Below are 26,710 nucleotides of genomic sequence, written 5' to 3' on the forward strand. Positions count from 1 at the left end.
GATTCCGTTGGAGGTGGTGGAAAATGGGATGAAGGGCCTGTTTCAGTGCTGTAGTGTATTGGTGGATGAATAAATCCTAGTCAGGACACTAGAAAATTTGTTTGCCACTAGACCTCTAAGGTCCACCTGAGCACCACAGTGAAACTCAGTCTAACATCTCATCCATTAGAGAGTATCTTGAGCCGTGGAGACCACAAATAACACTGCACTTAGCATGAATATTTCCCTTAAGTATCTATGCTACCTCAAACCACTGTCCTGATTCAAGAGAAAGAGAGCCATCATGATGTGGTTTGAAGAATTTACAGCCACAACATCTGAGAAACCTCTTCCTAATCCCTTGATTTATTTAACTTTTATAGCCATGGAAGAACCTTCCTAAATTCCCACAGCCCCCAATGACCCTGTTATTTCCATCTCTTGAGTCCAATGTGAGAGCATCTTTCAGAAGGGTGAACCCACAGAAAGCATTTGGCCCTGTTGGGGTACCTGGCCAAGTACTAAAGACCTATGCTAATCACCTAGATGGAACGTTCACCGAAATCTTTACCATCTCACTTCAGCAGTCTGAGGTACCCACCTGCTTCAAAAAGGCTTCAATTATACCAGTGCCTAATAAAGAGCATGGCAACCTGCTTCAATGACTATCATCCAGTAGCACTTACATCCACTGTGATGAACTGTTTGGAGAGAATGGTGACGAACATCAATTCCTGCTTGAGGAGTGACTTGGATCTGCTCCAATCAGCCTTCTGTCACAACAGACACCATTTCACTGGCTCTTCACTCAACTCTGGAGCATTTGGACAGCAAAGGTGCATACAGCTTGGCATTCAATACTATCATTCCCTCAAACCTAGTCAATAAGCTTCAAGACATTGGCCTCAATACTTCCTTTCAATTGGATCCTCAATTTCAGACCTCACTCAGTTTGAATTGGCAACATCTCCTCCACAACCTCCACCACAACAGGTGCATCACAAGACTCCTGGTCTACCCACTTTATACCAATGACTGTGAGGCTAAGCACAGCTTCAATGCCATATTTAAGTTTGCTGATGACACGCAGCATTGTCGCTGGCCAAATGAAAGGTGGTGATAAATCAGGATATAGGAGGGAGACTGAAAATCTGGCTGAGTGGTACCGCAACAACAATCACTCTCTCAATGTCAGCAAAACCAAAGAGCTAATTATTGACTTCGGGAGGAGGAAACTGAAATTCTCAATGGGGGATCAGAGGTGGAGAGTCAGCAACTTTAAATTCCTCAGTTTTATCACTTTCAAAGGATCTGTCCTGCCATTATGAAGAAAGTACAGTAGCACTTCTACTTAGAATTTTACAAACATTCGGCATGACATCTAAAATTTTGACAAACTTCTATAGATGTGCAGTTGCAAGTTTAGCGACTGGATGCATCATGGCCTGGTGCAGAAACACCAATGCCCTTGAATGAAAAAGTCTACAAAAGATAGTAGTTACGGCCTAGTCCATCATGGGTAAATCCCTCCCCACACTGAGCACCATTCGTCAAGAACCCTCACCACCCAGGCTATGCTCTCTTCTCACTGCTGCCTTCAGCCTCTGGGCCCACACCAACAGATTCAGGAAGTTATTACTCCTCAACCATCAGGCTTTTGAACCACCTGGGGGATAACTTCACTCACCCCATCACTGAACTGTTCCCATGACCTCACTTTCAAGGACTCTTCATCTCATGTTCTCTATTTATTGTTCATTTGTTATTGTTTATTTCTTTTCTTTCAAATTAGCAGTTTGTTATCTTTTTACACCTCAGTTGTCTGTCTGTCCTATTAGGTGTGGTCTTTCATTGATTATATTGTTTCTTGGATTTAGAGTAGGCCTATAAGAAAACAGATCTTGAGGTCGTATATGGTGATATAAATGTACTTTGATAGTAAAGTTACTTTGAACTTTTAGATCCTTCTTGACTAAGCTTTCAATCAAAAGCCAGTTCATGCACATCACCCTCTCCTATACAACTACTATCCAAAATGGCTCATGGATATTTTGGCACAGAGATAGTCACTGACCCCAATCAGCTGCTTCTACCAATTCCCTCCTGTTTTCCCATCAGCTGAACCATCTCAAAATGTTTCTGACTGCTTTAGTCCTAAAATAAAATGCTCCTCTAGATTCAACCCATCTCCTATCTAGACTTTTCTAATGAATCTTGCCTCCACCTTCTCTCTCCTGTCTAAAGTCTTTAAGATTGTTACTGCCTCTCAAATCCATCCCCATCTCTCCACTTGAAATTGATCAGGCCTCCATTCCCCTCTTAACAATGCAACACCATTCTCTTCACCATGGCAATCTACAACCTTGACTGTATTAAAATATTCCCAATTTTCTCAGAGATGGGCTGCAAATTCAATCACTCCATCCTCCACCATTTCTACATTATTCAGATGGCTTGGCTCTGTTCATATTTATTCAATTGTAGTTGAGAATTACTTCTGATTATCTCACATTCCTTACATCCCAAGCAACCTAAGAATCTGTAATTGACCACTATGATGTTGTACAAAAAAGCTATTTCTCATCTACATATTCTTCTTGGCATAGCGTGCTTAGCCAGATCTGGTTCTCATTATGTACTGACAACCCTCAGCTATACCCTCATCTCAGGTTTGCCCTATTGTTTATGACATCCAACTAAACACAAGGAAGACCAAAGCCTTAAGAATCATTGGCATCACACACCAGATTCTTCTCTCTAGTCACCTTTCAGATTCAGGAAAATAGTTGAAGCCAAGTTAGCTTGAAATCTTTGCATTGTGTATGATCCATGCAAGTTTTAATTCATGTAACCATTCCCAGGCAAAGTGTGCTAATTTTCACCCTATATTATCATCCAATCATCCCTTGCTGTAGCTCAGTTGCAGCTTAAACCTCATCCACACTTTACTGCCTGCTATATTCCAGTAATCTCCTGCCCAGCCTATATAAACTTCACCTTCTACCCAACATGAACTCTGCTTGCCAAGGTTGGTCTAAGTCTATTTGTCCACCATACAGTGAACACCTCTTAAAATTCTCTTGCTTCTTTCCAACTTCCCCTGCAATCTTGCAATAACACCCCTCTGCAACCTCTTGCTCAGATCAAGCCTTCCAGATCTTTGGGTTCCTCTAATTCAGCCTTTTTTGCAGACTCAGTTTTCATTGCTCCTTTATCAATGACTATTTGAGCTGCTTTGATACCAAGCTCTGTAATTCCCATTTTCAAACTCTGGCTTGCCTTTAGATACCTTTAAAAAATCTACCTGTTTGACCAAGATCTTGATTATTAACACTAACAGCTGTGGCTCAGTGTCAAATTTTGTTTAATAATACCCCTAAACATTTTGCAATATTTAAATTTGTTAAAAGGTACTATATAAAAGCATAAAAGTTGTTGTCTAGTGGATTCCTGGAAGGGCTGCCTTTTAAAAAATCAATTCCAATTTTTGCTTCGTTATCACAACAACTGATGCTCATTTAGGAAATGATTCACTTCAAATTCTGAATCCCAGTGGGAAACACTTATCCATTTGGCTTTCTTCAATTTGTGTATCAAATGCACACTGTGCTGGTTGTAATTTTAAAGTTGACATTCCTAGCAAAAGTAACACTCAGTCTGAAACACAGTTAGGCCCAGGAAGAGCAGACAATATTTTATTTAGTAGATGAACTCAGAGGAGAGTTTTAGGGGTGCAAACATAGCACCTTACAGCAATTCAGTATCTTCAATCCCATTATTCACTGCAGACAAAAGATATTTGATGACAATTATAGATATTCTATCCATAACTCCAATCACTGCTACAACCTTTCCTGTGAAATTGCAACATCACTCAATGTTCACTGTCTCTTAAACATAATACTGCAATTACTCCATAAGATTAGAAGTGAGGACAAAATTTCTCACTATAATTGGGTCTAGAAATGAAGCATTAGCTTTTCATAACCAGTGGAGTACTTCCTGAATGGGGGGGAAAAAAGTTCATTTACAGGAAACCCTAAAGTACAGAAAGAATTAACTCATTTACAAGATCATACACAAAAGTTATTTAATGTCATGGGAGGATTGGAAAGAGAGGTTTTAAAGCTCACAAGCTACAGCAAATTGAAGAAAACAAGTGTGAAGTTCAGGGCAGAGTTCATAGAAAAGAGTGAGGAAACACCATAAACCATGCAAATTGTACTTTAAAAGTGTGAGACAGCCACTATAAAATCACCCCATTTAAACCACTGCAAAATCTTTCCAAGAGCTTGTTATCAGTGAAAAAATAAAATCCAAACTTTCTTTTTGTCAATCCCACTGGAATGAGGCCATTCATAAATGCTATTAGGAGTTAAATGCCTGTTGCAAACTCCATTGTCTTGATGGCTTGCATTTGCAATGTGACTGACCAATGAACTCTAAAAAGGTGTCTGTTGCCAGCTGCCAAGGTGTCAATGCAAACCAGAGTGTAAATGATAGAACAAAATGGGGCTCTCAGCCATAAAGCATAGCAGAGCACCCCAAGCTATGGATAATAACTGAATGACAACCCCATCCTCTTCAGTTTGCAGTGTTCATTTATAAAATTCAGCCTCAAGATGTAGTGAACTAAAGCAGCTGGTGTGTACAGAGATTTGGATCTGCATTTCCAGCAAGGACACCAGATATAACTATTTAAAATGCATAGACACCACACATTGTAGATTTTCAGTTTTGCTGAATAGTTTCCTCCTCCCCCTACTGCATACTGCACAAAAAGCAGCTCAATGCACACCTCCCACTCCCAACAAATCGTACACAGTGCCTGACCTGGTGAAAACAGCAGTTGCACAGCACAATGTTTTCCAGTACCCAATTCATTTCAACTGAAGAGCATGTGAAACAACTGCGACAATGAAATACAGATAACTCAACTCAGGGGCAGTTGCTGACTTTGGTTATCAGTGCTTTTCCCAGCCCCACTTTCATATATGTGGCAACTTCAGATGGGTGGAACCCCACGCAGTCTACGGATTACATTAGCAATCTTCTTTGCCACCCCACCAGCAGGCTCGGCGATTTGGAATGTCCTTGTGAGCAAGTTGTAGAAGGATCCATAACCAACTGCAACCACAGTACAAGTCAGGCAGATGACATTATAGGGCATGCTGAAATCAGGCGTGGGTAAATTCACCAGCAAGGCTTCAGTGTAGAGCCTGACAAAGTAAACCGAGGGATCAATGAGTGGAAACCTGCAAAAAAATGCATACATAACTGGTTACAAAGTAGATTCTGCACCTCTTCAACAAACTAAATGCCATTCTACATTACTTCCAGCTGAAGTTGCTGCACTCTTTAAGCAAGAACAAAGAAGGTTATTTAGCTCCTTGTCTCCTCTGATATTTATTGATATCACTGTAACCCAATGTCATATTCTACAAATTTCTAGCATTATATGTATGGAGATGAATTTCCTAATTTCACTCTTGAAAGGCTTGGCTTTAAACTTTGGAAATGCCCCCGCAACTAAATACAAGTATCATCATTTTTGCGCCATCTCCTTAGAATCTTATAAACTTCAACAAGTCACCTTTAGTTTTCCAAATTTCTGGGAACATTATCAAGTTTGTGTGATCTCATAACTCAACATTTTGGAGTTCAGGTGTTATTTTAATAAATGTATAATATATTCCTTCCAAGAATAAAACACAATTCCCTGATGGTATGGTGCCCACAACTGAATACAATACCTTAATAAAGCTCTCTAGCTACAGCAGGACTTTAAACCTCATGTTATAATCCAAACCATTCCTTTAGTCAGTAAGTGGTAAATCCGTAGAATTTGTTGCCATGAGCAGCCATGGAGGCCAAGTCATTGGGCGTATTTAAGGCAGAGATAGATAGGTTCTTACTTAGCCAGGGCCTCAAAGCGTATGGGGTGAAAGCAAGGGAGTGGGGATGACTGGATGAAGTGGATCAGCCCATGATTGAATGGCGGAGCAGACTCGATGGGCCGAATGGCCTACTTCTGCACCTAAATCTTATGGTCTTATAGACTAGGTTTCTATTAAGTTACTTTCTATACTTGACTATGATGCTGATAGTTGATACCTATGTACCACATCTTTTACAATCTCTACTGCAGTCAGTTTTTCACCATTTTGAAGTACTTTAATACATTGCTTTTGGGTCCACAGAAATGACTTCTACTTTGCTAATGTTGCATTTACTCCAGTTTTGTCTATTCAATTCATTGATTAATACTGCTTTGAAATTTAATGCTTCCAATTATAATTTTTAAAAAGCCACCCAATTTTGTGTCCTTGATAAACTGGAATAAGTGGCTTTTTAATCCTATTTAGTCATTTATAAGTTCAGTAAATTGCTGAGCCTCCATAATAGGAACTGTTGGTCACTGCCTGGCTACTAGAGGATGTCCAAATCAACTTTACCATCTCTTTGGTAAATGGCATTCTTATCCCTTAACAGCACAACCTGTTTCTAGGGATTAGGTTTCCATGCCTGTACTTTGTGGTATACAAGTCAAATGCAGTGCATCTGACCTTTTGTTACAGTCCACATTCACTGTCAAGGCTAGGGGCAAACCTTCCACCCATCCATGATCACACACTTACTTCCAATGTGACCCTGGGAGCAGTTTTCTGCTGGGAACCAGTACAGTCTCTCCAGCAAAAGTGGCTTACTACACTCACAAAATGGATTTGACAGCCAGTAAGATCCCAGCCTCAAGTCCATCAGCAATTAAAGCTGTCATTGACACCAAATGTTAATAAACATTCACATGTATTCAAAAACCCAGAAATTATTGAACATTTCAAATGTAAACACAATTAAACACATTTAATGAAGTCAAGTCAAATAAACAGGTCTACAAGAAGAGATACAGAGACTGCAGCTGCTGGAATCTGGAGCAAAAGCAAACTGCTGGAGGAACTCAGTGGGGCAAGTGGCATCTGTGGGGGGAAATGGACAGTCGATATTTCAGGTTGAGACTCTTCATCTTGACTGAAATATAGAGGAGAGGTAGCTAGTATAAAGAGATGAACAGAAGGGATGGAGCCAGACCTGGAAACCAATAATCAGATATAGATGAGGAGGGGTGATATGCAGATAGAGGAGGGAAGACTGGAGATAGTGACAGAGTTGTGAGTTGATAGGTGGAAGCAACAAAGGCCTGCATATGATGGAATTTTGAATCTACACATTTCCCTAATATTCAGTGTTACTCAGTTCCTTACACTGTAGCCACACAGGAAAAAGCTGATATACTCTCTGGACTATGATGGCTCCCAAAGGACAGCAGCATTGGAACAGTAGAGTACAGCAGACCCTTCAGCCCACAATGTCTGTGCTGGCCATGATTCCAAATGAATCCAATTCCACCTGCCTGAATATGATCCATCTCTCTCCAAGCTCATGTGTCTGTCTAACTGCCTCAGTCACCACTATCAAGTCTGCTTCCACTACCGTGCCTCACAACATGTTCCAAGCATCTACAACTCAATGTAAGAAATAACTCATCCCATACATCTCCCTTAAACTTCCCCCCTCACCTTAAAACTACACCCTCTAGCATTTCACATTTCTACCCTGGGAAAGAGACACTGACCATCTACCTTATCTATGCTTCTCATAATTTTATAATCTTCTGTTAAGTTCCTCCTCAGCCTCTGACATTCCAAGAAAACAATCCAAACCTGTCCAACCTCTCCTTTTAGGTAATACTCTCTTAACCAGTCAGCATCTTGGTGAACCTCCTCTGCACCCTCGTCAAGGTCAAAGTCTCCATATTGCTCCTATAATTGGGCGACTAGAACTGAACACAATACTTCAACTGTAACCTAACCAGAGTTTCATAAAGCTGCAACATGACTATCTGATTCTCATACTCAGTGCTCTGACTGATGAAAGCAAGCATTCCATATGACTTCTTTACTACTCTATCTACTTGCATTGCCACTTTCAAAGAACTATGGACTTGGACCCCCAGATCCATCTATACATCAGTGCTCTTAAGGGTTCTGCCATTAGCTGTGTACATTCACTTTACATTTGATCTCAAGTGCAACACCTCACATTTACCCAGATTAAACCTACCATTTCTTTGCCCATATCAATCAACTGATCGATATCTAGCTATGTCCTTTGACAACATCCTTCACTATCCAGAATTCCACCAAAAATCAGCCCATCTACATTTTCTTTTGTGCCCCTGCACTTTATTAAGCATTATTCCTTATTTCTGTGTCCCTGCACCACATTAACCATTAATCTAATAAGACATTAAACTATAAGAAGTGTGAACTTAAGAGTTACCAATGAACTTACTGGCACCTACCAGGTGTGGGAGGAAACTGGAGTTCCCTGCAGAAAAGCAGAGTTAGGGAGAGTGTGCAAATTCTCTACAGTCAGCACCTAAAGGACAGAATTGAATGCACGTCCCTTGAACTGAGGCAGTGGCGCAACCGTGCCGCCCGTTCATATGCATGTACCAACAAACATAGTTCAGTCAAAAGCACGAGACCTTCCCTGTAAAGAAATCAGCACAAAGACCAGAAAATAGTGCAGACCACTCATGCTTACAGTTTATTGAAAAGAGGCATAGGTTTGGTGTTGTTGGCTTCCATAGTTACACTGCTTGGCACCAGTGCACTCAGAACAGATGAGCTGTAAAAAAAGACACAAAATTGGGAAACAATCAGATCTCAGACTCAGCAGCATGACCACCATGCTTAGTTAATACCTAGACATCAAATTCACTGGTCAAGAAGCCTTTAAATGTACGGATGGGAATTACAATGGACATTTACAAAATAGAGAAGATAACAGCATCTGTTAATCACAAGCTGGAACAATCTTATTCATACTGGAAAAAATGGTTTAACTACATAACACCTCATAGGCCTGATTTTATTCTCACAAGTCAATGAATTTGTTGTAAAAAAAATCACTTCTTACTCTATACACAGTTTTCTTCTTTTGATTGTTCTTTCTTTCCTCTTTCTATAAGTATATACCTCAGATAAATATTATGTGGAGATTTGTGACAAATATGATTATATGATATATATGTACAGTATCTGAAATACATCTTATGGAAATGTTTGATGATGAAATTCAATAAAAAATAAATTACAAAAAAAAGAAAGCCTTACAAGACCCACAAATTCTAATAATTGAATTAAACTTCTAGTGTCAACTAGAAATGCATAAAATGCCTGTAAGTTTCAGGCTTCCAAGCAGAAAGTGAAATAATGCCTGATTTTCAGGTACTTCACGTATGGTCAGACTAAGCCCAACAGAAGCAGTCCTTTCATTTGTCTTGAGATAAGGCAAAAATTCTAAGGCCTTCCCGTTGCTTTGCTTTCTTTAGTCTGTTTATCACAGAGCCAAAAGAGAGTGATCTTTACACATTGACCGTATTTGCACTTCATTTTGCGTGCATTGTTTCTTTCCCTTCTGTTTCCAAAATATTTTTTTGAAGTGATATCCTTTATGCAAACTAAGAACAATATTCATAGTAGAGAAGGTCATTTGTTCTTTTGGGTCCAAGCTGACTCTGTGCAAGAGGAGCTTCCTAAAACAGATTCAAACCATTTTAGATTATTTTAATATTCACCTCAAGTCTGCGCCCTTCCACCATTGTAAGTTTCTCGCCATTTATTCTATCTCAACTTAAATTTGTAAGTTGAAAAATCCTTCCCAACTCTCCTCCAAACGTTCCACATGTTATTCATCCACAAAGCTATTCTGGCAATTATACAGTCTTTCATAGCCTCCATATCCTTTATAGGCTCCAATGCACTCCCATCTCCTTACCCAACGTAGAAGCCATGATTGGGATCAGGAGGGTACTCTGTCCACTTTAATAGAGCTCGTTCAAACTCGATGCCGATCTTCGTGACGGAATTGGCAGGCAACTGAATTAGCATTTCCAGTAGATGAGGGCACTCTCTGTCTTTTGCTGGCTGATAGTGAATGTAACCTGCCATTAAATATACCAGAAATTATAAGATGCTGCCAAATACATTTCACAAATAATAAAGCTGTAACCTAATAATGTTCAATAAATAATCTGAAATATTCATTGAAATCCAATACATTCAGCACACCAGAAACCTTCAGGATATTGCAGTGAAACAAGGAATTTTTAGCTCTGCAGTGGCTTGGAAGCAAACAAAAATCTTAATATTTAAAAATGGTAACAAAACTAGCCAGAACATCTACAGGTCATCAGGTTAACTTGAAGCAAAAGAAAATGGAGAGAAGCAAGAATAACATTTAAATTTAGAAACTAAATGTTGTCATGAGGAGGATAATATAGTGGATTCCAGTTAATTGGGGCAGCCGTTTAATTGGGTCAACTCAAAGTACAAAAACTAAATCAAGCAGAATAGCTGGGATTCGCTTCATTTATTTGGGACACTAAGTCCCTTAATTGGTGCAGGGGGCCGCTGCCGAACAGTTTCTAGATAGTGTCACCCGCATGCACTTGCGTGGCTGTTAGATACTACTCTGTGCTTAAGTGAACAGTTTTTAAAGAGCATCAGTTGCATGTGTTTGTGTTCAAACAGCAGTGATTTTTGTCACTGATAGTTGGTGAGAAACAAGCAATAACTCAGAACTGTTTCACTCACCAAGGTTTCAAGCAGCTAGGCTTGAAGATGCCAGAAATGGATGGGAGTGAAAGTGAAATGATTTCACTACCTCAACAAGTTAGGAATTACATAAGTATCTAGAATTGCCTTGAATATTACAATTAAAATGTAGATTTGAAGGATGCAATTGTCTAAAACATTGTATGAAGGTAGTTCATTATCTGCATGAGGTGCCTGCACTGGTTTAGTTCACTTACAGTCAACCAAACAAGTACATCAGATGAATACTCCTGTCAGTAACTATTAGGAACTAATACAGTTTTATTGTACTGTAGAGGTATTGGTAGTGTTCTAATTTGTTCTGTACTTCATTTAAATACTTAAATTGTTACTCATTTAAACAGTAGTTTGTCACTTTTTTCTTCAACGCATGGAACTTCGGCTAATTGAGGCAGTTGCTTAATTGGGCTAAAATGTACTAGTCCCGATCTGTCCCAGTTTACCAGAATCCACGGTAATAGGTTACCTCTACAGTTGGCAATGGGCAGTGCTGAGTACAGGTACATCTAATCCTTGATGCTCTACTGCTCCTAACAATCTAGATACTAGCTGTAGCTACAAAGACAGGTCAGAGGCCAAGGAAATCACAAGCACATCATTCACCTCGTCTCTTCAGTCTTTCCACAAGGTATAAGCCAAGATTGTAACGAAGTGTACTGCTTGCCTGGATGAAACAGATGCGATAAATTCATGAGGGTAGTATTATCCAGTGCAAAGATGGACAAGCTATCCACTTTATAGCCTTTCCATCAGATTAAGCATCCAGTCCCTCTGCAGAATTTTTCTGCTTTATTCGTTTTCAACATCTGAATATCAGTGGCAAAGCCAGTATCTGTTGCCCATTGCTAAATGCATTCAAAGTGGTGGAATTATATCACGATGAAGGATCAGCCACATATTTCCAAGTCAAGATGGCATACAATTCAAAGGGAACCCTGTGTGGTGGTGGGCTCGTGCACTAGCTGCCCTTGTTTACTTGGTGGTAGAGATCATCTACAGGATGGGGAGCAGCACAGTGGCATAACTAACAGAGCTGCTGCCTTACAGCCCCAATGACTCGTGTTCAATTGTAAACCCCTTGCTGCTGTCTGTATGGAACCTGCACATTCTCTCCACATTCTGGCGTTCTTCCACATCTCAAATACATGCAGGCTAACAGGGTAATTGGCCATTGTAAATTGTTCCTAGTGTGTAGAATCAGATGAGTCATGGGAATATGGGGAGAATACGCTAAGGAGAAGTTAGGAGGAACAGGATTCATACTGTCAGGATCTTTGTGCAATCAGTGAACATCTCTGTTCCTGACCTTACAATGATAGCACAAGTCCCTTCCTGTTTCCGCTCAACGTATGATAGCCTTTTCGACTTTATTGGCTAGGAGAGCCATTTTATTGAAGTGGAGGGATTCTAATCCACCTATGGTCTTTTATTGGCTCTCCTCCATTATGGTATTGGGGGTAGGGTACTGACATGGATAGAAAATTGGTTGGCAGACAGGAAACAAAGAGTAGGGACTAACGGGTCCTTTCCAGAATGGCAGGCAGTGACTAGTGGGGTACTGCAAGGCTCGGTGCTGGGACCACAGCTATTTACAATATACATTAATGATTTAGATGAAGGGATTATAAGTAACATTAGCAAATTTGCAGATGACACAAAGCTGGGTGACAGTGTGAAATGTGAGGAGGATGTTATGAGAATACAGGGTGACTTGGACAGGTTGGGTGAGTGGGCAGATACAGTTTAATGTGGATAAATGTGAGGTTATCCACTTTGGTGGCAAGAACAGGAAGGCAGATTACTATCTGAATGGTGTCAAGTTAGGAAAAGGGGAAGTACAACGAGATCTGGGTGTCTTTGTTCATCGTCACTGAAAGTAAGCATGCAGGTACAGCAGACAGTGAAGAAAGCTAATGGCATGTTGGCCTTCATGACAAGAAGAGTTGAGTATAGGAGCAAAGAGGTCCTTCTGCAGTTGTACAAGGCCCTGGTGAGACCCCACCTGGAGTACTATGTGCAGTTTTGGTCTCCAAATTTGAGGAAGGACATTCTTGCTATGGAGGGAGTGCAGCGTAGGTTCACTGGGTTAATTCCAGGGATGGCGGGAATGTCATATGTTGAAGGATTGGAGCGACTGGGCTCGTATACACTGGAATTTAGAAGAATGAGAGGGGATCTGATTGAAACATATAAGATTATTAAGGGATTAGACATGCTAGAGGCAGGAAACATGTTCCCAATGTTGGGAGAGTCCAGAGCCAGAGGCCACAGTTTGAGAATAAGGGGTAGACCATTTAGAACGGAGTTGAGGAAAAACTTTTTCCACACAGAGGGTTGTGGATCTGTGGAATGCTCTACCTCAGAAGGCAGTGGAGGCCAGTTCTCTGGACTCTTTCAAGAAAGAGTTAGATAGAGCTCTTAATGATAGCGGAGTCAAGGGATATGGGGAGAAGGCAGGAACAGGGTACTGATTGTGGATGATCAGCTATGATCACAGTGAATGGCGGTGCTGGCTCAAATGGCCTACTCCTGCACCTATTGTTTATTGTCCTGTTTAAGTTTAGAGAAAATAAGTCAGACAGACATTTATATCCTTTAAGTTTGAGCAAATCTGGTGACCTTTTATCCAATATTTTCATTTAATTTGATTTATCACTCTTCCAACCTTTTTTTTCCAAAGTTTTAGATTTGATCAGAAAGCCTTTCTTTTTTTGTTGGTCGTATCCTCAAAATTGACTGCCCAATCCTTTTTTTTGTTTTTTTTTATATATAGCGTAGTGGTTTTTTTAAATTCATTTAAAATTCAGTGTTTTTTCTTTCCTTTTAATGAACAGATAAGAGAATAGCTGTTTTCTTTTTTATTATATATTTTACACTAGCTTAACAATATGTATAATTTTGATAATGTCTATCTTAATCTCGGTTAATATTGTTATTGATATATATATTTGAGATCATTCTCCTCTTGTTTGTATTTATGTTCCTTTTAAATCAATAAAAAGATTAATAAAGAGAGAAAGATAGCACAGGTCCCACTACAACTTGCCTCCTCATTATCTCTACTGCCCTAGAACAAGATTGGAAGCCTGTGGAAATATCATTAACTACAAGTTCACACCACCCTTAACGGGAAATATATTGTTGCTTTCTCAGAATCTAAATCAAAATCTTCAAGCACTTGGAAATGAGCAGCGTGAGTATCTTCACCACACGAACAGGATGATAACAGGTACACTCTTACTCTAGTAAGTCATCCTTAAAGAAATTAAATTTTGAACCACGTCAGTGTCGTAGTATTTACCCTTCACTGCTTAGGCTTTAATATATGCAGTAAGTCTGCCCCAGATGAATTTAGGCAAGATACCTCTAATAAATATAATTTGTGCTCCATATTACAGCCCAGCCAATAAAGATGAAAAGTACATGGCAGAGCATAAAGGTTACAGCAGGAATGGATTAACTGGCATAATTAAAGGATATAAATGATTTTTTTTTCTGGAATTTTGCTTGTCAGATGAACAAGTGCTTATTGAAGCATTGAGGATAATTTATTACTGGGTTAAAAGAGACAGAAGATTTGGTAGCTAATCAAAATCAAATTAGTTACCATGAAAGGGGAGTTAATTGACTTGAAGAATACATTTTGAATGCAGTTTTCCCTTCATTGGTAGTAGATGTGTTTATCGGAGTTACAGTACCATCAAGTGGCTGATTATAGATTCACAAGAATTACAACCTTACCTTGCTCCAGAACACCAATAAAAGGACCTTCATCTAACGCAAGTTTGAATATAATTAGGAATGAGGTGCAGACACTCACCCTGCTGATCTCCAACATACTTATAAAAATTCTCCCCAAACACTTCCCTCTGTGGTGTACTAGGTCTATAGTGAATGAAGAGTGATCCTCCACTAGCCACGAACTGTAGCTAGAGCAAATCTGAGCATTTGTATTTAAGGGGATTTCCAGGATCAGTTCTCTGCAGCTCAATTTAGAGAATGTCAAGAGCATCTGGCTCCATTCTACAAATCTGGATAAAAGCTAATTTTAGAGCCAAGATGTGAGTGACTACTGCTCACATCAAGGAAACATTTGCAAAGTGAGGCATCAAGAAGTGGAATGGGGAAAGAAATTACAATTTAGTCACAAAAGAAAATGGCTGTGACATTTTAAGGCATTCATCTCAGCCTGAAGACATTGTTTCAGGACAAGTACACTTGGCCCAATCATCATTGACTACATGACCGCACCCACCCCCCACTCAATATAGTCAAAAGGATGTTCCTTATTGATCATTAAACTCAACTGCTTCTCCTAAAATAATGAAAGTAGATGACATGCAGGCTGGTAACACTTGTGACACCCAAGTATATGATATGAAGTTATTTTACGCAGGCCATCTCATCATTTTTTTTCCATAGAGACGAGGGGAAAGGGGACCATGAGAAGAGAAATGTGACGGGGAGAGAGAGGGAGAGATGGGAGGGAGAAATCTCTTACTTGGTTTGTTTTCCTTGCCCTTAGTGTTGATGGTGAGTGTGTGGACATAGAGCCGAAGGTACCATGGTACAACCTCCATCAGCAACACTGGGAATGATCGGTAGGGGTGATTATTGTAGATCAAGGTGTTGATCTTTCCTGTCCAAAGGCCAAAGCCACTAACATATCGCTCTGCATGGAAGATGGGCACTTCAGGTACCACTGCAAATAAATGAAAATAACAAGTCAGTGCCTGGCCATAATAGTTAGAGATCTCTAAGTTTGGACCAACCCAATAAACAGAAGTCCTCGTCTAAATGATACAAATTGAACAACTTCTTGATATTCCAGCTACGAGTCAAAACAGACTAAAGTTTATCTTGTCAATTTATTACTTCAAACAACTCCATCCCTGTTTAACCCACACTGGCAATGGTTTATTTCAGTCCCTCTCCATGTATTATCTACCATCACCATCAAGATGAAATTAGGAACCAACAGAGTAGAGCTTTATGTTCACACTATCTTTGTGGGCTATTCATTCTCGAAGACACAACACATTGTTACTAGTGCTGACAACCCAGTTTAAATAAGCCACATTTTTGTTCCCTTTTTCTTCACGTCCTGTAGCCACTGATTGACTGCCTCTGGATAATCTATTTATAATAGAACCAAGCAGTCCTCACTTACACTTCCAAGAGAAATATTTACACGTTGAAGAGTGAAAACCTTACCCAATTCCCTTTCCCTAGTCCACTAATTTTGGAATTTCTATTCCCCTTATACTTTCAGTAATTAAATAACAATGAAATTCATGCGCATATATGAATATATAGCTGATGCAATATTTGGTACTAGTATACATAGATTAAGTCTTTCTTGTACCTACCTAGCCAATTAAATTTTCCTAAATTTGAAGACAGCAACCCCCCAGTTTCTGCAATTACAGTACAAACTTATTCATTTATTTTGTGCTGAGTCAGTTTCACTTTTGCTGCAGAATAAATTTGGACTTAGCAAAAAACTGCTGGAGGAACTTAGCAGTTCAGGCCAAGTTAGCAATCGCACTCCTCCAGCTGCTTCTCTTTTGCCCCAGCAACTGCAGTCTCTCGTCGACAGATTAAGACTCAGGCTCTTCTATTGACTGTACAAAATGAGAGATTCCAATACAGACATCAAATAAGCTGTAACTCACCAAACTGTTTAAATGGTTTCCATTTCAACACTATGTTTAAGGAGTGTGATGATACACTGTACAGCTGAGGATCTAGCAAATTGTACACTGCATAGGATCTCCACTGACCATGTACTGTCGTGTTAAGCCGCGTGAATGCTGGTGGCATCAGTTCATAGGTGTCATTCACCTAGAAAGTTGGAAGAAAGCTTTAAGAGCATTTTTGATACCCCGGTCTGTAAAATAGCTACTTAATTAGAAACTAATCTTTATTTTTGCTACACTTTCAACCTGTATCATTTTTGAACCTGAACATTTGTGAAGCCAATACACCAAAGAATGTTGAACTATTGAAAATTGTCACCTTTCATAAAATTTAATCAAGTCCTACCCTCAGGTAAATCTGAAATATCTCAGATGTATTCAATAAAAGAACATGAAAATCTACAGCACATTACAGGCCTCCCTGTTTTCCTTGGTGTCATGGCTAAGGCTTATTCCTCAACCAATATGAGATCATTATCAATTTGCTGTTTGCAGCTTGCTATCTATAAACTGTTTGCCATATATCCTACATTACAAGTAACATTTCAAAAATGCACAATTCGCTAAAAGGATGTTCTGAAAGAGACAGGTGGAGTAACGCAAATTCTGGTCTTTACTGGATTTGAAAGAGGAAGCATCAATCATACTACTAATTCTGCCATCAATGAAGTTTTTAACCTATTGCCACAAGGCATTTGTAGCTCTCCCCTATAATGCACGGATCTCCCCATTCAGTAGTTGCCACCTCAGGATAAATTACGCCAGTAACCACGAGGGTAATTATGGCCTACAGTCTTGAAGGCCACAGCCAGTCCTCAGTGCACCCATCCTTTAAAATCTCCTTGGATGAACAGTGTACGTGAATTAAAATTTGAATCTGAATAGTACCTTCTCCTTGTCTGTGACGTCCACGTAAATTGTACTTTGTGATGCCAGAGGACATACTTCTGTTAGTGTCCGTGAAAACATCTTAAACAGTGACCATTCTGTAAAACATCAACTACACAGTAAGGAAATTATGCTCAGTGACATGTGGCTATTAACATCTTTACAAAAAAAAAAATTTGTACGTGTGCCTTTGATGTTCATGCACTTAAGGGAATGTGAGTATGGGGGTTGAGAGCAAATGTATCATTGTAACTGGCTCCTATTTGAACCCATTTACATTGCATGCTGAGATTCAAAGGTTCTTGGGCATAACATCAGATGCCGACCTGACAACCAGCTAAATACTTTAATCCGACTGAAGAACATCAAAAAAAGGATATCAAGTTTATTTTATGAAAAATACAACTTTGTTAATATTACTACACCTGTGGCACATTGTCAGAACTATCTTTCAGTTAAAATGTTAAATGTGAGGCCTCGTCTATCACAAAAAAGTCTATAGACTTAATTTTAAAGAGCAGGGAAGTTTTCCCTGGAATTCTGGCCAATACTGAACCCTCAATAAACATTGTAAAGTAAAATCTTGATCATTAACTTATTTGCGTTTACTAAAGCTTTTTAGCAGCATATTGGGGAATGTGCTTCTAAGATAAAAACAGAAAACATTCACCAGATGCAAGTACTGAGTGATTGCAGTTTTTTTGTTTTACAGGTTTCCCCCGCCATCTGAAGGTAGAGCGTTCCTATGAAATGGTTCGTAAACCGAAATGTCGTAAAGCGAAGAAGCAATTACCATTTATTTATATGGGAAAATTTTGTGAGCGTTCACAGACCCAAAAACAACCTACCAAATCATGCCAAATAACACATAAAAACCTAAAATAGTAACATATAGTAAAAGCAGGAATAATATGATAAATACACAGCCTATATAAAGCAGAAATACTTTTCCACATTCATTACTGGACTGTTCTCCATAGCGAAAATCTCATGCAAGCACCGTCGGCCAAAAATCTCACGCAAGCGCTGTTGGCAAAAACACGGTGCAAGCGCTCTCCAGTAACCTTTAAGGTATGAAGCTGCCAAATCATACCAAATAACACGTAAAAATACACAGCCTATATAAAGTAGAAATAATGTATGTACAGTGTAGTATCACTTACAGGAATTGGGAAGATAGCGCCAAGCACACTGATGATGGTGCGTTAGACTGAGTCATCGCAGACTGGCTGGTGCAGTGGCCCCCACCCTCCAGGCTGCCGAGCGATACATTGCCGCAAAGCATGCAGGAATGCAGCAGTAGGCGGGAGGCACACAGCACATCTTTAAGAAAAAAGCCGAAAAAAACATGCTAATTAATTAGGTGCCGCCCGGCGCGTAATTGTTGGCCCAGATCAGTGCCGATTTCTGATTGCGTCGTCTCTGATCTGGGCTGACAATTACGTGTCGGCGGGACCTAATTAATTAGCATGTTTATTTCAGCTTTTTTCTTAAAGATGTGCTGTATGCCTCCCAGCTACCGTTGCATTCTCCGCGAATCGATATCTGTCCGTGGCCTGGGGGTTGGGGTGGTGGGACACTGGGCGTCATCTCATCGTCTGTTTCCATTACGGCAGGCAGGTCATCTTCTTCTATGTCTGCCTGCCTCGATGTCGAAGGTCGAGGTCCGACGTCTGCTGTGGCTGATGTGGAAGGCTTGCTTGACTGCTGAGCCTCGCACATTTTTCTATCACACAGTTCTTTGTAAGGACTCAAACCATCCTGCAAATATCCCCCTAAACCGACGTACCCTTTCAAAATTAAAGTCATACTTTATCATTACTCATTTGGTTTCGATTGTTATTCTTTTTTCTTCCAATTGCATCAGCTCTTCATCTGTCAGTTCTTGGTGATGGGATGCCAAAACCTCTTCAACATCATGTTCGTCAGCTTCCACAAGCCAAACTCACGTTGTCCTTACTTCATTCACCATGATCAAAATGCCTAATTATGTCTAGTTTTACGATAACTGTAACACCCTTACAAGCTCTTTCAGGCTTTTCCAATACCATAGAACTCATCTTGCAAACAACTGCTCACAGGCACGTGTTTAAGCAATGTCGGCGAGAATGCAGTTTCGAATCCGGGGGAAAGCAGCTGCTCGGGGCGCGCGGCACGCTGCCTTTTATCGTGCGCTGATTTTTTCGCACGCTGATTTTTTTTCGTAACAGTGAAAACACCTTCTGAAAGCAAAAACAGGATACTAATGTAGGTCTTTCGTAACAGTGAGGTTTCGTAAAGCGAACGTTTGAAAAGTGGGGGATACCTGTATTTGAGATTACCAGCATTGCCAATTTTATGATTTGCATGATGTGTTCTTATATTGAAACAATACCACTCATTTCACCATCCAGGGAACTATACATCCTCACCAACCAAACAGCCTGACAAACAGCCCCATGAAAAATTGTGAGGTGCTTTGGGAGTACAGCCAAAACTGTACGATGAACAAGCCAAAACTCAAGGAAAAGAGGTTACAGGACAGAGGAGGAAGACGTCAGTGAAAGGAGAGACAAGTTCTACAGAAGAACTCAAACCTAGGGCTCAAAAATTTTAATCAGAGGCACTGATGGACCTGAAGCAAACATAGGTTATTAAATACTTGCAGAATGTACGAAAAAAAGTGATTTGATTCACAACAAAGATACTGGAGTATTGGATGAGTTAATACCGAGGGTGGAGGGTGGCTGCATATATGAACCCTTGCTTGGGCAGGTCCATTGGAAGAGTTAGCACAATATCATGGACCAAAAGGTTTGTACTGTGCTGTGCTTTTCTATGTTCTATATACAGTAAAGGCATTGATGAAAGTTCCTCCAGGATTAGGGGAGGCAGGAATAAAGTCAGTGATGTTATGCAGGTGGCAGTGGAAATTATGATGGTGGAAACCACTGTTCATTCAAGGATATTGTTTACGCGCCATGAAAAATAAACAGTGAATGGACTAAGACTTCTAGGCATTATGGAGAAGTGAGCTTTCAATTTGAATAAAACTTATTTTTGATGCTCATCTTAGAGCATAAGTTTGAAGTGCCATGAGGAAGTCAGACTTATCTTGTGCTCCAAATATCTTTAAATATTAGAATAGCTGGGTCAGGTATTGACAAGCACATGGGATAAAGATCAACTGCAAGTGATGGTTACAACTCTGGAATGGGCTGAGTTCCCATGGCAGAACTCAGCAATCTTTGTAACCATGATAGACTGGGGCGGGAATCCATACTGTAACTGACACCATAACTGGCTACCACTTTTCTGACAAAGCTGCATCTGGAATTCATGGAAGCCACTATATACTATAGACCAATTCTTTCCTCCTTTCACTCTTTAATGAAAGGTTTACACATAAATCAATAATCTTTGCTTTCTCTTCTTATGGTGATCTGCCTGCTGTTGTTCCTATATTTCCTTTCCTCATTTCATATTTAATAAACCTACCCCTTTTCCCGGAGCCAGCAGCATGGAGGTCAAATACGACAGATAGGCTCAGTGTCAACTCCCAGGAGGTACTGGTGCATAGATGATCCTAGAGAAACAGCATGAAAATATATTCAGTATTCGACAATTGGAATATATGAAGTTTATGGCAAGTTAGTCCATTTCTTTCATTAGAAAGAGCAAGTTAATGTTTCAGATGTTAATACAGACTCAATGGCAACATTTATAATGGGTTCAGGTGCTACACAAGGATCAGTGTGGTACAGCGGGAGACACTGAGAGGCATTTCATGAATTACTAGCAATCAGAATCACAATTTTAATATTTGTAGCTCTGAAAGTCTGATGCTGGTTGCGTAAAATATCAAATAGAAGAAATCCCTTACAATTGTATTTATTTCCATCTGCAGCAACAGTAGGCTTTAAATTAATTGCACGAGCTGTTCCATGCATATATAATCTGAAAACATTGTGGTACTAATCACACGATATTAGGTTCCTTCATGTCCAAATCCAATTCTATTTGATATCCATCACTGACGGCTTTGGAAATAAAAATATAATTCAGGAGCTAAAGATGTTTTAACCACTCCAAGCAAAGACCAATCTGAGATTAACTTGTCCATCATAAACTGCAGCAAGGGATACAGGTCAAAGGCTCAAACTATTTGCATTCCAATCACTGACCAGATGGAGGTCACAAAACACAATGGGTCTTTTGACTTTTTTGACTCAAATACACTAAAAATAATATTATCATTGTTTCTATTCCTTATCACTGTTCCACAAAGCCCATTAGTTCAATCCTCAATCTAAAAGCTCCACCCAGCTTATTAACATAGTTTACATAATATAGGCACCCAGAATTTGATAAAGCTGATTATCCCCTCTGGGCAGTTAGTGACAACAGAGCCAAATTAAAACGTTCACAGACTGAGTGAGCTTAAATCTTGAGTGGGAGGAATGTAATGAATTGCCATTGGATGTGATTGGACTGGAATACCCTTTGAGAAAAGGTATATAAATATTAGGGACAGTACAAGATCAATGGAAAAGCTGAACTACTTCAGCAAACTGTTGGACCAATACAATCAAATATCATTTTCTGGTGTAAAATTCTATCACATGTTCTGTGATACTCAAAGAACAATAGCCTTTGAATGTTGAATATTCTAGATGGTGACTAGTGTATCCTGTTTGCAAAAGGTGATGCGCGGCATGACATGAATAGGAATACGAATGTATTCCACATAAACACTACAGATAAGACTTTGCTTAATTCAGAAACAGCCGTACCAAGTAAGACAAAATGAAAAAGTGTTCTGCACTCACCCGACAAACAGGTCTGACATGAACAGCCTGTGAGTGATAACTGGTATGAAATAACCGCTCAGCTTTCAGCAGCACTCCCAATCCTGCCTGAACACAAAATATTTTTTTGCTCTTAGTAAGGAAGTATGCAAGGCAGTAAAGAAAAAGCTCAAAATGTTGAACCTTTAAATATTAATATGTAACACAAACAAGCTCAACATTGCACATTAAAAGTGGTATGCATGTCAAGCTCAAAATATCATGATTTCTGCATATTGTTCCTCACACCTAAAGAATTACACACTTAGCAATACACATCAAATATCACACAACGCATCTAGTACATAACTGCCACACTCTAGATATCATTTCTGACACAATGCACATGTCTCATATCCAATATTCTTCTAGATATCTGGTCAGGGACAGATGTATGCATCTTAAAATGCTACTGCCCACTGGATCTCAACTCTTCATATCAAGCACATGCTCAGTGCTAGTGGTTCAATGTAACAGACACCTGTTGTGCCTCAGATCTCACGTTGCATCAAACATGCATTCGTCATATCAGATACCAAACTTTGTACATGCTATAAAACATCATAATTCCTGTCTTCAATCAGCAGTCAACCTAGAACAAACGTTTCACCTTTAGCGGAGTTTTAGATTATTTTCCTTTGTACTTATTATGTATCAACTATTAAAGTCCAAAAATAATATTTATATAACTTAATTTAAATAATATTTATATTATTTATTAAAGTATATTTATGAGGGTTACCCAATTAAATATTGTTAAAATCTAATCAATGGATATAGAACTTGGTGTAATGGGAATGGTCCAACAATCCTCAAGCAATATTACAATAGCAATACTCCCAATAATCGTCTATTCACAAAACAACTCTGCAGCTCCTGTCCCCTTCCTGAGCTCCCAAGTCATCGATAGTCTGACAAAAACAGTACCCGCTCTACAGCCTGGAAATTGAGTTGCTAAACAGCAGCAAATCCAAACTCATTCACATTTTGGTTCTGGGCTTAAATATTCTAACCATCTGGATAATTAGCTACATAAAATCTCACACAAGGCTGATGCTCATTATAATGCAATAATCTTTGAGTACCCATAATAAATGATGAATTATCATATGACTTCTACCTCATATTACTTCTACTGGTTTACTTAAAAGTAACTTGTGTAATTTAATTACTTCCACTTCTTCCTGACTCTAGATTTCTTTAGTCATATTTTATTTTCAACACCTTTAATGCTGTTCATTACTTTCACTCTAAAAAGATTTACCTTTGAACCACACGGTAAGAGTTTCTTCCATGGTGTAAGATTTTCAGTGCACACAATCTCTCTTGGCAGTGCTGCATATCTTAAATAGTTATGATTGGTTTCTGTAGGGAAACAGAGCAACATACCATGCTATGAATACTATAAGTTGCAAACCAAGCAAGATAAAAGATGACAATGGAGTGAGACCAGTATTTCATCAAAGGATACCTCAACCAGGTACAGAACTATACATTTTGCTAGAAGTTATTACGAAGGATCTGGGAACAGGAAATCAGAAAATCAAAATATAATCAGGCAGAATTAATGCAGGAAAATGTTTTGTTTTGACAAAACTAAAGATAGTCTAGAACTATTAGATGCAGTATTTTTCAAACTTCAGAAGGCAATCCACAAAGTGCACGTACTTGTCGAATTGGGAATAATACGTTAGCACGTTGAGGGAACTGGTCAACCAAAAACAAAAGTGTGAGGATAAATGAATCACTTTAGCATTAGCAGGCAGCAACCAAAAGAATAAAGCAAGAAGATGTGCTTTGACCTCAACTATTTAGAATATCTAACGATAACTTTAAAAGAGGTGTGTGAGTGTAGCACATCCAAGTCTAATTATAATGTAAAGCTCAATTGAAAAACAAGCTTTGAGCCAGGGTATATATACAGTGGCATGCAAAAGTTTGGGCACCCCAGTCAAAATTTCTGTTACATTGAATAGCTAAGTGAGTAGAAGATGAACTGATCTCCAAAAGTCATAAAGTTAAAGATGAAACATTCTTTTCAACATTTTAAGCAAGATTAGTGTATTTTTTTGTTTTGTACAACTTTAGAATGGAAAAAAAGGAAAGGAGCACCATGCAAAAGTTTGGGCACCCCAAGAGATTTGAGCTCTCAGATAACCTCTCAGACCTTAATTAGCTTGTTAGAGCTATAGCTTGTTCACAGTCATTGTTAGGAAAGGCTAGGTGATGCAATTTTCAAAGCTTTATAAGTACCCTGACTCCTCAAACCTTGTCCCAACTATCAGCAGCCATGGGCTCCTCCAATCAGCTGCCTAGCACTCTGAAAATAAATGATCCCCACAAAGCAGAAGAAGGCTATAATAAGATAGCAAAGCGTTTTCAGGTAGCCGTTTCCTCAGTTCATAATGTAATTAAGAAATGGCAGTTAACAGGAACAGTGGAGGTTAAGTTGAGATCTGGAAGACCAAGAAAACTTTCCGAGAGAACTGCTCGTAGGATTGCTAGAAAAGCAAATCAAAACCTCCGTTTGACTGCAAAAGACCTTCAGGAAGATTTAGCAGACTCTGGAGTGGTGGTGCACTGTTCTACTATGCAGCGACACCTGCACAAATATGACCTTCATGGAAGAATCATCAGAAGAAAACCTTTCCTGCATCCTCACCACAAAATTCAGTGTCAGAAGTTTGCAAAGGAATATCTAAACAAGCCTGATACATTATGGAAACAAGTCCTGTGGAGTTAAAATAGAACTTTTTGTCCTCAATAAGCAAAGGTATGTTTGGAGGAAAAAAGGGTGCAGAATTTCATGAAAAGAACACCTCTCCAACTGTTAAGCACAGGGGTGGATCGATCATGCTTTGGGCTTGTGTTGCAGCCAGTGGCACGGGGAACATTTCACTGGTAGAGGGAAGAATGAATTCAATTTATTACCCAGCAAATTCTGGAAGCAAACATCACACCATCTGTAAAAAAGCTTAAGATGAAAAGTGGATGGCCTCTACAAGAAGATAATGATCCTAAACACACCTCAAAATCCACAATGGACTACCTCAAGAGACGCAAGCTGAGGGTTTTGCCCTGGCCCTCACAGTCCCCCAACTTAAACATCATCGAACATCTGTGGATAGACCTCAAAAGAGGCCCAAGAATCTCACAGAACTAGAAGCCTTTTGCAAGGAAGAATGGGCAAAATTCCCCAAACAAGAATTGAAAGACTTAGCTGGCTACAGAAAGCGTTTACAAGCTGTGACACTTGCCAAAGGGGGTGTTACTGAGTATTGACCATGCAGGGTGCCCAAACTTTTGCTTTGGGCCCTTTTCCTTTTTTGTCATTTTGAAACTGTAAAAGATGGAAATAAAAAAATAATCTTGCTGAAAATATTAAAGAAATGTGTCATCTTTAACTTTATGCCTTTTGGAATTCAGGTCATCTTTTACTCACTTAGCTATTCACAGTGTCATGTGTGACACCCAGCAGAGGTACCGGACTGATGATGCTAATGAGAGAGAAAAGAAAGACAATGGAGAAATATTCAAAATGCTAATACGAGAGAAGGGAGGGATTAACGGGAAAGGAACACAATTCAGCTATTGACAGAGCGGTTGCTTTGAACCTGAACTGTTTGAAGTTTGATAGACAGATGATACCCCAGCAGGGGGATAAAAGGAGCAAGTTTGCTAAGGCATGTGGCACACTACGAGACCCTGGGAAGAGCAGTGTGCCCCCAAAAGTTGGTGGGAGTTTGGAGGTCCGGTTCGCGGGAACCGACCAGAGGCTCACAGGGTGTAAAGGTACGATTGGTGGGAACCTGGGGTGTGTGTCCACCCTTGCCTGGGTGTCGGGTTCACCATGGAAGAACGATCATATGCGGAACGGAGGGGTCACAGTCGGTGACCACAGCGGGATAGAAGACATCAAATGGTCTGCCCGAAACCAACTGCGAAGACATCCAAAAGGTTTGCCTGAAATCAACTTGCATCTCTCTCTCTCTCTCTCTCTCTCTCTCTCTCCCTCCAAAGGTACGACAACAGCAATTACTGTGAACTGCACTAAACTGAACTGAACTCTGCTTCATTTAAGACTGATCATTTTACCCCTAGACTGCAATAGAGCTTGGTTTGATTCCTATTACCCTAGTTCTGAGTATATAGATAGATAGATATACTTTATTAATCCAGAGGGAAATTTGGTTTTGTTACAGCCGCACCAACCAAGAATAGAGCGTAAATATAGCAATACAAAAAATCCCAACAATCAAACAACAAAATGCAAACTATGCCAGATGGAAAATAAGTCCAGGACCAGTCTATTGGCTCAGGGTGTCTGACCCTCCACGGAAGGAGCTGCACGTTCGATGGCCACACGCAGGAACAACCTCCCGTGCCGCCAAGTGTTGTATCACGGTGGAATGTGGCCGAAGTCCAACAGTAAAAAGTGCAGTATCCAGTCGGCAAACACATTCCTCGATCATAATATTCTCCGGATTGCACCATCCGTTGTTAACCAGATCAGTAAGCACGAAACTCCTTTACGCTTACCGCTCTCGATGCACTTCTGGAGGGCCGGAACGGTATTAACCACCGGACTCCTCTTCTCCAAAAGTCTCTGTTGTCTCGACCCGGTCCCCTTTCCTCG

The 26,710-nt window shown here is 39.8% G+C and overlaps 1 protein-coding gene across 1 annotated transcript in view; it reads right to left on the reverse strand.

The window, feature by feature from the left end:
• Positions 1-3,648: 3,648 nt before the first annotated feature.
• Positions 3,649-26,710, reverse strand: part of pigt (phosphatidylinositol glycan anchor biosynthesis, class T) — a 28,724-nt gene continuing 5,662 nt past the window's right edge. The window contains exons 4-12 of the mRNA XM_072238903.1: positions 23,339-23,439; positions 22,057-22,143; positions 20,726-20,813; positions 17,249-17,346; positions 16,337-16,505; positions 15,163-15,363; positions 9,823-9,988; positions 8,587-8,670; positions 3,649-5,234 (exon numbers count right to left, since the gene is read on the reverse strand). Of these exons, the coding sequence (XP_072095004.1) occupies positions 4,985-5,234; positions 8,587-8,670; positions 9,823-9,988; positions 15,163-15,363; positions 16,337-16,505; positions 17,249-17,346; positions 20,726-20,813; positions 22,057-22,143; positions 23,339-23,439 (1,244 nt within the window). The 3' untranslated portion in view covers positions 3,649-4,984. The remainder of the gene's footprint in view (positions 5,235-8,586; positions 8,671-9,822; positions 9,989-15,162; positions 15,364-16,336; positions 16,506-17,248; positions 17,347-20,725; positions 20,814-22,056; positions 22,144-23,338; positions 23,440-26,710) is intronic.

The sequence above is a fragment of the Mobula birostris genome, chromosome 2 (genome assembly GCF_030028105.1).
Source record: "Mobula birostris isolate sMobBir1 chromosome 2, sMobBir1.hap1, whole genome shotgun sequence".
In the NCBI taxonomy this organism is placed as follows: domain Eukaryota; kingdom Metazoa; phylum Chordata; class Chondrichthyes; order Myliobatiformes; family Myliobatidae; genus Mobula; species Mobula birostris.